Source organism: Myotis yumanensis, unplaced genomic scaffold (assembly GCF_028538775.1).
Source record: "Myotis yumanensis isolate MYYU_CA2020_CCGP unplaced genomic scaffold, mMyoYum1.0.hap1 SCAF_4, whole genome shotgun sequence".
NCBI lineage: Eukaryota > Metazoa > Chordata > Mammalia > Chiroptera > Vespertilionidae > Myotis > Myotis yumanensis.
Genome location: NW_027223755.1, coordinates 18,023,255 through 18,036,951, shown reverse-complemented (window position 1 = coordinate 18,036,951; position 13,697 = coordinate 18,023,255). Strand labels below are relative to the sequence as shown.

Genomic DNA, 13,697 nt, shown 5'->3' with positions numbered 1-13,697 from the left:
GGGTGGGGGGGCCCCCACTTGGTTGCCTGACCAGTCTGGGTGAGGGGCTGAGGGCCATTTTCAGGCTGGCCAAACCCCTTCAGCAATGGAAACTCCCAGCCTCTCCTTTTTTTCCTTTTCTTTTTTATTCTGTGATTTATTTACCTTCTATAATTGAAATTTTGTAGCCTAGAGTGGAGCTCAGAGCTGGCCAGGGTGGGGCGGGAAGTTTGGCTTCCTCCATCCCTGGGGCAATCAAGCCTCCTGCTGGCTCCAGCTCCGTGGCTGCCGGCCGCCATCTTGGTTCAGTTAATTTGCATATAGTCGCTCTGATTGGCTGGTGGGTGTAGCTTAAGGTATAGCGAAGGTACAGTCAATTTGCATGTTTGTTTTTTATTATTGTAGATAATTTTGTGTATAGTGTAATTGCAGCCCTTCTTATAATGACAATGATGTAGATAACAAATTTTACTGTAACCGTTTCTTTTTTTAAAAAAATTTTTATTGATTCAGAGAGGAAGAGAGAAAGAAACATCAATGTTGAGAAAGAATCATTGATCAGCTGCTTCCTGCATGCCCCTTACTGGGGATCCAGCCTATAGTTCTGGCATGCACCCTGACTGGGCATTGAACCATAGCCTCCAGGTTCATAGGTTGACACTCAACCACTGAGCAACACCAGCCAGGCTGCAAACATTTCTTGATCAATCTTACTTTCCCCACCAATCTGCAATAGCATCCTTACCATATATTAAATGTCCATATATAATGGATTTGTCGTTGGTTCTTTTCTCTTTCTGTTTGTCTATATACTTTGACACTATCACATTGTCTTAAGTTCTAATTCTGTATAATAAGACTTGATAAATGGTAAAGCAAGTATGCATAATCTTTGTATTAACTATAATATTTTGTTATCTACCGGAGTTCTATGAGAATTCACGCTAAGTTCTATTTAAATTTCCCTTTATTTTCCCCAAGTGGAACTTGACATCACACATTGTGTATGTTCTCCCATAAGAAGGGAATGATTCTTTGTGTAAAGAGCTTTCTATTTTCTCCAAGTTTATTTAGATTTGAAACCTTGAACTTTTTAAAGATCGTGTGACTATTTTTTTAGTCAACTGCTGTGCTTTTCTTAGTTTAATGATGAAACTGATTGTTCATCCCTTAGACTCTGACAGCATACAATGAAGTCTGACAACTTTCTCCCACTCCAGTTCTGAATAACATATAATTTCCTTGATATGACAAAAAATACCATTTTAGCATTCATGGCATGCCTTGGTGTTCATTTTTCATTTTCCTGTAAGTTAATGAGTTTAGCAAGGAGTGCCATCATAAAGTTGTCTTTTGCCAAAAGTCCTGCTGTAGCATATGGAGCTAGTGACAAGCTACACTATTAAGGAGATTTGTTTAAAACCAAACCTCTAAAGTGTGCATGGAAATACTAAATACACCCCTGTGTGTTTTGCAGACAATCCTGCTTTGCTCAGCCATGTCACAGTGGGTATTAGAGTCCTGGATGTCAATGACAATCCACCCGAACTTGCCAGGGAATATGATATTGTTGTCTGTGAAAATTCTAAGCCTGGCCAGGTAAGTTAATTGTTCTCTTCCTGTCATTTGAATGAAAAAAAGAAAAAGCAGCTCTATTTCTATTATTCTTTTTTTTTCATTTTATTGAATTTGTTCATTAATAAAACTACGTAGGTTTCAGGTGTAAAATTCTATAATGCATCATCTGTATATTGTATTGTGTGTTCACCACCCCAGGTCTCAAAATGCTATTTTTGTGCCCAGTGAAAATAATTTTACAAAGCTTTATTTTAAGTACCAGGTAGATATATTTTTTTTAGAATCATAGGAAATAAATTTTCTCCAAATCCCAACTGTAATTCAAAAACTAACTCATCCAAGCATGCATTCATTATACCAATAAAATGATATTGAATGCTTTGTGTGTCGCCCCACAGTAAATGAGAAGGAAACCGTGAACTTTTCTGTGCTAATGAAGATTTGAGACTAGATTGGGGGAATGCACTGGTTTATCCATTTTAGAGGGCGCAAGTGAGTGACAGGGGTAACCATTGTGTGATACTGGTACAAAGAGATGATTAGGTTTTAACAATGTGAAGAGTGTGTATGTATTAAGGATGTGGGAGAGCAAAGGCAGGAGAGAAGAGCTTGAAAATGGGAAATGAGTCTGTATGCATGTGGCACCTAGTTAAAGGAGAATGGCGATTCTGAAGGAAGGCCAGGGTGGCTGACGCACATAAAACAAGTGGGGGGCTTTGAAGGGGAAGTGCATTTATTTCTCTTCTCTTCTTGAGCGTCTCATCGTTTCCAGAAGTCAGATATGTGCTCATAGCTTAGCTGGGTCTTTGCAGACCCAAGACCATAATCAAGGTATCAATCAGGGCTGTGCTTTTACCTGGGGCTTGGAGACCTCTTTCAAGCTTACAAGGTTGCTAGCTACATTGAGTCCCTTTCAGCTGCAGACCCGAGAACGTCAGGATTTTCCCAGTAAGGACACTTACTTCACCATACAAGTAAGGACTGTATTTCTGGTGAGACAATGCTAGCAAACAGCTTTATATAGGGTAATGTAATCAGATGATTGATGTATCGACGTTTCTGCCATATTGTATTGGTCAGCAGCAAGACACAGTTTACAGCACACTTAAAAAGAAGAGATTACATCGCCATGCATTGTGTAAGAATCACCTGAAAGTCTGTCTGTCATAGATGAATCTAGAGATGTAAAAATGGTATAGGTTCAATGGTATAAGTCCAACAGTTCCTTTTATTGTCATTGGTAAACCAGAATGAAGATATCATCCAAAATAACTTCAAATTATTTAGAAGCTTCTGATGAAATTATAATAATGAGAAACATTGTCTTATATATATTCGTGTATGAGGAACAATCAATAGTGGCTTGCTAGAGTAATCATTGCTTATGTGTTTTAAGTACGCCCAGGAGAGATATTTTATATATAAATGGAGAATTCTTTTTTACATAATTTTTTTCATATTTATTGTCCACAAAAAAATTAGAAAACATGAATAAGGACAAAGTTGATGAAAATTATAATATTTTAAAGTACAAGTTATATGTTTTAGTCTCTTATTAATATATTAAGATTATCACCTCTGATACTTAAGAATTTTCCTATGTCACCATTTTAAAAGCAGTAAATAATTTTATGGTACAGATATATAATGATTTACTTACCAAATCCCATTTTTAATGTGTCAGAAATGTATGCATAAATCCTAAATATTATTTTCTTAACATACATTATAAAGGTACAATTGATGAGAAAAATCTTTAAAATTTAAAATATAAATACAGATTTAAAATATACAGAAACTGAATATAGAATTTCAGTTCTTGGTAGTAAGAGTAAATTAGACATAGCTGAAGAGAAAATAAGTGAATTGAAAAATAGATGAGAATAAAATATCAAAAAGATGAAAAGAAAGTATCAATACAATTATGAAAGACATGCTACTTGCAGGTCTACCATATAATTTATTCAATTATCAGAAGCAATTGAGCATTTATAAAGTATTGCTCTTTTATTCACATAGCTGTTACTGTTTTCAGAAACTAATTACTAGACTTAGCAGCCCTAAATTCTAATAAAATTTGATTAAGTTATGTGATTACTTCTTTTTACCCTTTAAAAACTGTATTTATATTTAGCATCATTGCTGTCTTTTAATGTCGTATGACTTTAGCTGTCAGTATAAGATAATTGGTTTCTTTATGTTGCTCAACATTTGTTTCCAACTCTTTCACCAAAGTGAATTTAGATTTGTCATTGAGGGAATAAAAAAATCATTTTTAAAGTATTGCTTATTGCACTTGTATTTATTCATTGCCAATCTGTGTAGTCAGTTGTAAAATGAACCCTGCTTACAGTGGAAAATGGTTGGTTATGTAATTTTGCAGTCCTGGGTTTAGTAAACCTTATGTTTGTAGCATTTCTGAAGAAACTTTGTGTAATTTGATGCAGATTTGGAATGGAGAACTCTATTTAAATGATTTGTGAAATGGGTTTTCTGAAGCATATTTACATGGTTCAGCTCTATGACACTTAATTTTAGAATTAAAGACATTTCTAATATAGATGCTGTGCATCTAAATATAATAGCATGTGACTGTGACAAAGAGACTGGTCTTTTATGAAAGCAGAGTTTTAAACCACATAACAGTAGAGATCAGGGTGATTCAGGTATTAATGTAAACTGCAATAATATATTTCCCTGAGTTAATATATTTTCCTGTTCTTTAAGTACCTAGCATGGGGAGGCAGGGAGGGTGCGTAGGTGGGAGGTAATCAACCAAGGACCCTGTATGCATATATGCATGACCCATGGACACAGACAATGAGGCGGCGAGGTCCTCGGGTTGGGGCCAGGGGAGGGGGGGTGTAGCCTGGAGGGAGTCAATGGGGGGAAAAGGAGACATATGTAATAGTTTCAACAATAAATAATTATAAAGAAAAGAAATACATTTTTAAAAAGAAAATCATGCATGCATGAAATTTGATGTCAGTTCCCAAAATAGAGTAAATTCAAAATAATTAAGATGTACCTACACCTATAAAATTAGAAAATAAATGAAGGGAGGGGAGGTTTTAGGTGGGGAAGATACATATTTAATACTTTCAACAATAAAGATTTATTTTAAAGAAGAAAATAAATGAAGGAAGGCTTTTAATCTCTCTCTTTCTCTCGTGTGTGTGTGTGTGTGTGTGTGTGTGTGTGTGTGTGTGTTTTCCATTGAAATTAAACTTAGGAAATAAAATATATAAAATAAAATATTTTATTAACTAACACAAGTCTCTGCCTCATCGCATCCAATTAACAATACATCTTTGTAAAAAAAGTAAAGTTAGATCAGTAGAGATTTTACACTGTGTCAAGGATCAAGCTCATTTAACTAACAAAAGTCATTATAATTATATTAGCAAATATATTCATAATCCCATAGACACCAGGCAGGTGAGGGCATGAGTGGGGGGGGGGGGGGTAAGGGGTAATGGGGGGGATAAGGATACATATGTAATACCTTAATCAATAAAGAAAAAAAATAAAGCAAACTTGTTGATTAATTTAAAGAAGATGTGACGTTTTCCATAGAATGCTCTTTTAAAAATATATATATTTTTTTATTGACTTCAGAGAGAGAGAGGGAGAAACATTGATGAGAGAGAAACAGTGATTAGCTGTTTCCTGCATGCCCCCTACTGGGGATTGAGCCCAAAACCCAGGCTTGGGCCCTGACCAGGAATCCATCCAGAGACCTTTGGTGCATGAGATGATGTTCAACCACTGAGCCACACCTGTCAGGCATAGAATGCTCCTTTTAATATAAATGTTTAGTTAGGGCTAGATCATTTACCTAATAGAAGATTGTTATTTTTATAAATCTGTGACACTATATTCTTTTCCTAAAAAATTCTCCATAAATAATAGACTGGAAAACACATTTAAACAAGAGGATATATTTATTTGATAAAAGAAATGAAAATTGGTTCTAATTAGTTTTTGTCAAAAGTAAATATTTACTCATGGGCATTATAAAGAATTATTCTAGCAATTGTTTATAAATACCAACTCTATTTTTTATTTTTTTCTCCTTTGGTTGATTAAATCTGTGACTGTGTTTCTAAAAGTCAGTGTAGATAAATCATAACTCTGAGAGTGTAGAAAATACTGATGACAGAGACATGTCAATTATAGGTCTATCTACCAGAAGTTTAAATCTTCTGGAAATTATAAACATTAATTTCTTAAGTATGTCTCCTAGTAAAAGTCTGAGGAGACAATATATGGAAATCCTATTTGCTAATGAAAGAGAAAAGGTGATTAGTAAAACAGAAAAGTTGAAATATCCCATCTCATATCCAAAAAATAATTGACATCTAGATAAAAATAGAACAACATTCTAGGTTTTTGGAAGCATTTCTCAGAAATGTTATGGAAAAAATTAAGTATAGATGCATGACTCACAATTCTACAACAGTTCAAGATGAATGGTTCACTCTGAAACAAAACTCATGATAATCACCTCATCATTTTCTATGTAGATGACACCAAGACCCTCTCACCAAGACATATTTGCCAAATGAATTCAGATTTAAAATTACCTTGATAAACATGGAAATATATTTTACTAAAGGTAACAGGAAACCAGGAAATACAACATAATATGAATTATATCAGAGATTTACAAAAAGAGTAAGCTCATGTTTATAAAAATATTAAGAAAATTTAAAATAACATATAAACTAATTTTGAAATGAGAAGAATATAATTGCCCCAAAGAAGTAATAACAAGAAACAAAATAGTCTTTGATTTAAATTACCTGTTCTCCACCAATTCCCTCCAAAATCGCTTTCTAGAATAAGAAGTGAACTTTAAATGTGGCAGTATGTTATAAGGGATCATTGCCAAAATAAAATTGCAAATTGGAGAATCACAATGAATGAAGAGTAGAGGTAAGAGGACATTTATTTTCCAAAAGAAAAGCATATTTATTTTATTTAACCCTGAACACAACCTTGAAATTTGTCTTTTTTATTTGTCTTTTAGTAAGTAACTGACATGTAGAGCATGTAGCTGTTTGTCAATGCACACACTCTACTCTCCATAGAGAGTACATATACTTGAGAAAAATATTTTAGATGACTTCTGATTATTCATCAGTCAATAATCATAGCCAAGAGACAATAACAAGGAAAAAAATTATCTAAACAGAGACTAGCTATCCTAATATATAAAAGGTTAAGCGACCGTCTGACTGTCCGACCGGTAGCTATGACATTCAGTTACCACCAGGGGGCAGATGCTCAATACAGGGTGATGCACCCAAGAACTAGAGTGGAGGGAGCCCCATTCTGGGGTTCATCACTCAAGAACTGCCCTCTTGCAACCCGGGACCCCTCGGGGGGTGTCAGAGAGTTGGTTTTGGCCTGATCCCCTCAGGCCAGGCTGAGGGACCCCTCCTGCTGGAGGGACCCCGCTCACTCTGCAGATGCCCTTCGAGCCCTGACGCCACCCCAGGTGTGGCCGGCCAGGTAGGGACCAGGAGAGGTTGGCTCCAGGGCATGTTGGGCCTGTCTTGCCCAGTTCTACCCCACTGGCCACATTCTAATTAATTTATTTTCAATGTGCATAAATCTGTGCACCAGGGCACTAGTGCTTTAAATAAAAAGGAAACCAAAAATGAACAAATATGTGAAAGCAGTTTGAAGAATTCTTGGGGGACATAAGAGGGATGGGCTTTCACCTAGATCCCTTGCTAAAACAGTACATTTTGAGTAGTGATAGAAAGTACATAAAGGAGTGGGCCATGTGAATATATGGAGGAAATGGATCACACTATCTTCACTTTCACTTCATGAAAACACATGCTTGTCTTGTTCAACTCTCACTGACCACACCTTCTCAGTGCTTTTATCTTCCTCCTCATGACCCTGACAACATCATGGGCTTAGTACATGGAGAGGAATTTCGGTTTTAACTATGGTACCTTTTGGTGATTATTTCACTTGGTTAATATTGAGTAAAATATTCTTCAAAATCTCAATTTCTGTAATGGATGTACAATATTTCACATACAGGAAATGAGATTTTTGTGGCTCTTTTTGCCCTCTCTCTCTCTCTCCCTCTCCCTCCCTCTCTCTATCTCTCTCTCTTTGTTTTTATTTTTCCTGCATGTGAAAAATAGGAAAGGCTGTAAAGAGGATACCTAAGCATTAGGTGAATAGCTTGTATTTAACTTTGAGGCATGTTGAAATAATGTTCATTGTATTTATTCAAAAGTATCCCTTTAATTTTGAAAAGAGGAAAATATTATCTTGCTAATTTGTTAGGATATCTTTTTTTAAGAGTATACTAATAATGGCTATAGCTATTGATATTGAAATTTATATTCAGTTTTTAGGCCATCCGGAATGTTATTTACATATGCCAATATTCTCTGCTTCTTAATGTGCAAAGAATCCAAATTTTGGGATTGTTTTCTCTCACTAGAAATGAAAAATGTCCCATAAAGCTCTGAGTGATGTGGTTTTGCCTGTGCCATTATTTTACTATTCAGAGTTCAGGCACATCACACTCCATAGGGGACTCAAGTTCCTCATCCTTAAAATACAGGAGCTGCACCATGATCGGAAAGGTTTCCTGAAACATTAAAAAAAATAACAAAAATACAAATAAGACTCCCCTGCTTTTGCATTTACTGGTTGAGACTAACATATACTCTAAGACCATTCTATATCAGCACTGGGATATTTATATTTCTACAAACAATACCTCATGTCTCCCCAAACAGATGTTCAAACAAAATCTTAAAACTAATTGGCCCCAAGGTACTGTGGGTGATAAAGGAAAAAACAAAACAAAACTAAAACTAATGTTTGTGCCATGCTAGAAAATAAGATGTGAATACTTATAAATTGTACCATAATATGTTTCCTGAAATCAATGCAGATGAGAGCAAGTTCATTGGTACTTTTACTAGATGAATGCGAAAGCACTCAGGATGGTACAAGAGGTCTTTTAAAAATCCTTTTGTGTTAACAACTGAAAATGTTGTAATATAATTAAAATCAAGGGAATAAGCCAAGTTAAATTTACTATTCAGTGTTTGTTTTTCTCTTTAGGTTATTCATACCATCAGTGCCACCGATAAAGATGATTTTGCCAATGGACCAAGGTTTAACTTCTTTCTTGATGAACACCTGTCTATAAATCCAAACTTCACCCTGAAGGACAATGAAGGTGAACATAAGTACATATATTTTTTTATCAGTTTTGACAGATATGGAATAGGCCTGAATAGTTTTGCTATATTCTTTTATATCCATGGGCAGCTTGCAAATCAGCTTCTAGAGTCAGTTTGATGTTAATATGTTATGATCTGTGAATAGCTTGTATTTAAAATTGAGACATATGTACAAATAACTTTCATTGAATTTATTCAGAAGCATCCCTTTAAACAGGAAATGTACATGTAATGTGCTCTTGGGAAATTTTTAAGAGAAATCTTAGCTGACAAACATGTTTATGAGAACTGCTGGAACTGCTAGGGGTGGAAAAATTTTAAATTAGGAAAAATGAAAAATATATCCTAGGGACAGTTAAGAAAAGAAAGACAATGTTTGAATCACCTTGCATTAGCAAGATTGCCAAGATGTGCTGTACGAATTATATTTCCTCTTGTTGTTATGAATATTTTTCAAAACATGGGTAGGTAAATATGCATAATTACAGAGTATTGTGGAAATTTTTGAACACCATAATTTAATCAGAGAAGATTTATCATGGTTTAGATCCCTATTTGGTAGATTCCTCCAGGTTGCGTAAAAGTCATTCTTTCATACATAAGGAAAACATCAAGTCATTCAATATGTACAGTTTCTGATTAGCATCAAGTTTCTTGTCCCCAAGATTATCTTTGATCACATTTATCTGAATATGCTGTTATTTAGGCTTTAACACTTGCCTCTGAATAACAAAAAAGAAATAATGGTATATGCCATCGTGTGTATGACAAATTGTATTTAATTGACTATTGTACTATATTTACATTTGAAATCCCATTCTACAATTCCAAATAAACTTAGTGAAATTAACCATACTAAATATGTAAAAAATCAATTAGTATTTCCCCATATTGTAAATAATTTCATGATTTGGGTAGCATTCAACTTCTTGTCCTAGGAGATTGAAATCATGTCTAGATACCCATATTCATATTTCCGTGGGAACTTTTGTTGAAGCACACATTAGTGACTAATGTATAAAGTCCTTCCTACTAGATTAGAATATCTGGAATTTGTGAATTTAATTAATATATTCAAAAGGTCTTACTACAGTGACTTGACCACATTTTCAATGCTAGAAACTCATATAGAAACATTTAAAAATGTATTTATAATACTGATGTAAATCTTTTAACATTTATTTTAATCATACATATAAATGCTTGAATCAGCTACACAATCTCAAGTATGAGAGAACTATGGATAGTTGTGTAGGAGTAAAGATGTTTGAATTTGCCCTGCTGGTGTGCCTCAATGGTTGAGCATTGACCTATGAACGAAGAGATCACGGTTTGATTCCCAGTCAAGTCACATGCTCAACTTGCGGGCTCAATCCCCAGTGTGGGGTGTGCAGGAGGCAGTGGATCAATGATTCTCTCTCATCATTGATGTTTCTCTCTCTATCTTCCTCTCCCTTCCTCTGTGAAATCAATAAAAATATATTTTTTAAAAATATGTTTGAATATTTGTAAGACTTTATTTAAATGTTGAAAATACATAATATTATAAATAACAGAAATAATATATTTGAGATAGAAAAAATAACCTGTTTTAAAATGATCAGGGATTACACTATGTAAATCTTTATGACATATTGATACCTGTTTAGATATGACTCTTTTCTTTTTCCTCTAACTATACACCTCTTTGATCTTTTTTTCAACACATTCTTGATTTTCTTAATCCTTTAAAATTATAATTTTATTGGCAGATTATTAAATTCAGTTTATGACTAACATTATATTAGGGTTCTAGACTAAGATAAAAATTTCAGAGTTCTTATTCAATCATTTGGTAAGAGTATATTTAAAAATATAATGAGATATCTTTAAGCATGATATTTCATCTGATTACATCTATAGTATATTTGAACCACTATCTGTGTATATGTTCTCCCACTCAGTGGGTTGTCTTTTTATTTCGTTGATGGTTTCTTTTGCTGTGCAAAACATTTTAGTTTGATGTAGTCCCATTTGTTTATTTTTCCTTTTGTTTCCCTTGTTGGAGGAGATATATTAGAAAAAGTATTGCTACAAGAAATGTCCAAGATTTTACTGCCTATTGTTTTCTTCAAGAATTTTTATGGCTTTTTTAATCTACCAGTTAAGTCTTTATTTTGACTTTTTTTCTTGTGTGTGGTTTAAGAAGGTGGTCTACTTTCATTTGTTACACATATTGGCCCAATTTTGCCAACGCCATTTATTGAATAGACTATCTTTACCCCATTGTATATTTTTGTCTCCTTTGTCAAATATTAATTGACCACAAGGTGTGGATTTATTTCTGGGTTCTCTATTCTGTTCCATTGATATATGTTTTTATGCCAATACCATGCCATTTTGATTACTATGGCCTTATAGTATAGTTTAATATCAGGTAGTTTGGTTTCTCCCACTTTGTTCTTCTTTCTCAAAATTGCTGTGGCTATTCAGGTTCTTTTGTAGTTCCATATAAATTTTTAGAATATTTGTTTTAGCTTTGTGAAACACCTCATTGGTATCTTGGTAGGAATTGTGTTGAATCTCTGGATTGCTTGGGATAATATGGTGTTAATTCTTCCTATCCATGAACACGGTATATATTTCCACTTATTTGTAGCTTCTTCAATTTCGTTCTTCAGTGTCTTATAATTTTCTGAGTACAGGTCTTTTACATCCTCAGTTAATTTATTCCTAGGCATTTTATTCTTTTTAAAGCAATTGTGAATGAGATTGTTTTCATAGTTTCCCTTTCTGATAGTTCATTATTGGTGTAAAAATGCAAATAATTTCTGGATAATTATTTTGTTTACTGCTACATTACTGAGTTCATTAGTTAGTTCTAGTAATTTTATGGTGGACTATTTAGCATTTGATATATATATATATATATATATATATATATATATATATATATATACAGTATTGTGTCATCTGCAAATAATGACAGTTGTACTTCTTTCCAATTTGAATGACTTTTATTTATTTTTCTTGTCTGATTGCTGTCACTAGGACTTGAAATACTATGTTGAGTAAGGGTGGACATCCCTGTCTTATTCCTGATCTTAAGGGAAACACTTTTAGTTTTTGCCCATTAAGTATGATGTGGGCTATGAATTTGTCATATGTAGCCTTTATTACATTGAGATATGTTCCCTCTATTCACACTTTGTTGAGAGTGTTTATCATAAATGGGTACCAGATTTTATAAAATGCTTTTTCTGCATTGATTGATATAATCACGTGGTTTTTATCTGTTTTTTAAAATGTTGTGTATCAATTTTAGCATTTTGTAGGTGTTGTACACCCTGTATTCCAAGAATAAATTCCTTAATCCTGGTGTATTATCTTTTTGGTGTATTATCTTTTTATTGTATTGCTGAATCTGGTTTGCTAATATTTTGTTTTCTTTTGTAATACATGTGTCTGACTTCACCTTTATTTGTTGAGGCATCTGTCTCAAAGATAGTTATCTGTAATCAACCATTACCAGCCACAGGCTGCCTCCCTCCACCCCATCCCCTTTGTTTTAGAGATCTTGACTAATTTCAATAACTGATCATTTGGGCTGCTTTTCTTCTTCTTTGCCCACATTTTAAGTCCCCACTTTTATGTTTCACATTCACATAAAGCCCACAAAAATCTGGGTCCCTACCCTCAACCCCGCTAAAAGCAGAACCCCAAGATCCATATGTACACACTCATTCTCTACCTGCAACCTCGTTGGCCCCAGGTGTGCCATGTAGTTTCCCAGACATGTAAGCAACAAACCTTCTTCCAAAGTTTTCTGGTGGTTATTGCTGAGGCCGTCTTGCAATCATAATAAGAACCACAAGGGCTGGTCCAGCCACAACAGATTATTCGTAGTGTGAGATAAGGAGCACACAACAAGGTGCTCTTAAGTATGGTACTAGTACAGGTATAGATAGATAAATGAGAGCAAATTTAGGGGGCTAAAATAAATACTTGGATGTCTAAGTCTATGTATAAATGTAAGAACTTCACAGAAGGCCAAGGTAGTATTTTTAACCATTGTGGGAAGGAAAATTCAAAAAGTACATTGAAAGAGACCAACTGACTATATATCTAGAGAAACTAAAATTAGAATTCCTCATGCATATATACACAAATAAATTACACATCGATTAAACAATTATTTATACAATAAAAAATTTAAGAGCTTTAGAGGAAACTGAAGTGGACTACATTTTGTCATTGAGGTGGGAGGGATATTTTTATAAAAGACATAAATATCACATTCATAAAATATTGATAAATGTGATAATATTAAAATTATTTTATTTCTGCATCAAATTATTTCCAAACAGAACTTGAAAAACATGTCATAACCTGGTGTAAGATATAGCCATACATACAAGTGAGTAAGGATTGATACCATGAATATATTTAAAATATCCCCCACAAAAAAATAAACATTCCAAAGAGAAAATAAAACAGTTAAAGGACAAGAAATAATAAGTAATTAACAGAGTGATGCCAAAATAGTAAATCAACATATGAACAATTGTTCAAAACCATTAGTGATCTTAAACATAAAAATGGAAAAATAATAAAATGTCACATGTAATTCTTAGCCAAATATAAAAATATAAATAAATCTTGGAATGTCAGTGGTTCAATAACCACGTTTTGAAGATGTGTACTGGTAGCATTCACACCTTGCTATTGAGATTATACCCTACTTGCATGATAGGTAATTAGTCTGGATACAACTTTATGAATGCCTTGCAGAAGGCTCCACACTCCTGGCTCAGGGCAGAAGGCTCCACACTCCTGGGTCAGAGATAAATGACTTGATTTCTCATGACATGGGAAGCAAGATGTCATGTTTTCTCTGATTTCCCTTACCCCAAAGTCTCAAGAGAGTGACAT

The 13,697-nt window shown here is 34.0% G+C and overlaps 1 protein-coding gene across 6 annotated transcripts in view; it reads left to right on the top strand.

Moving 5' to 3' along the window:
* Positions 1-13,697, top strand: part of CDH18 (cadherin 18) — a 687,616-nt gene that overhangs the window by 653,405 nt on the left and 20,514 nt on the right. For all 6 annotated transcript variants that reach the window (XM_070411928.1, XM_070411926.1, XM_070411927.1 and 3 more), the window contains 2 exons: positions 1,457-1,578; positions 8,665-8,782. In XM_070411928.1, the coding sequence (XP_070268029.1) occupies positions 1,457-1,578; positions 8,665-8,782 (240 nt within the window). The remainder of the gene's footprint in view (positions 1-1,456; positions 1,579-8,664; positions 8,783-13,697) is intronic.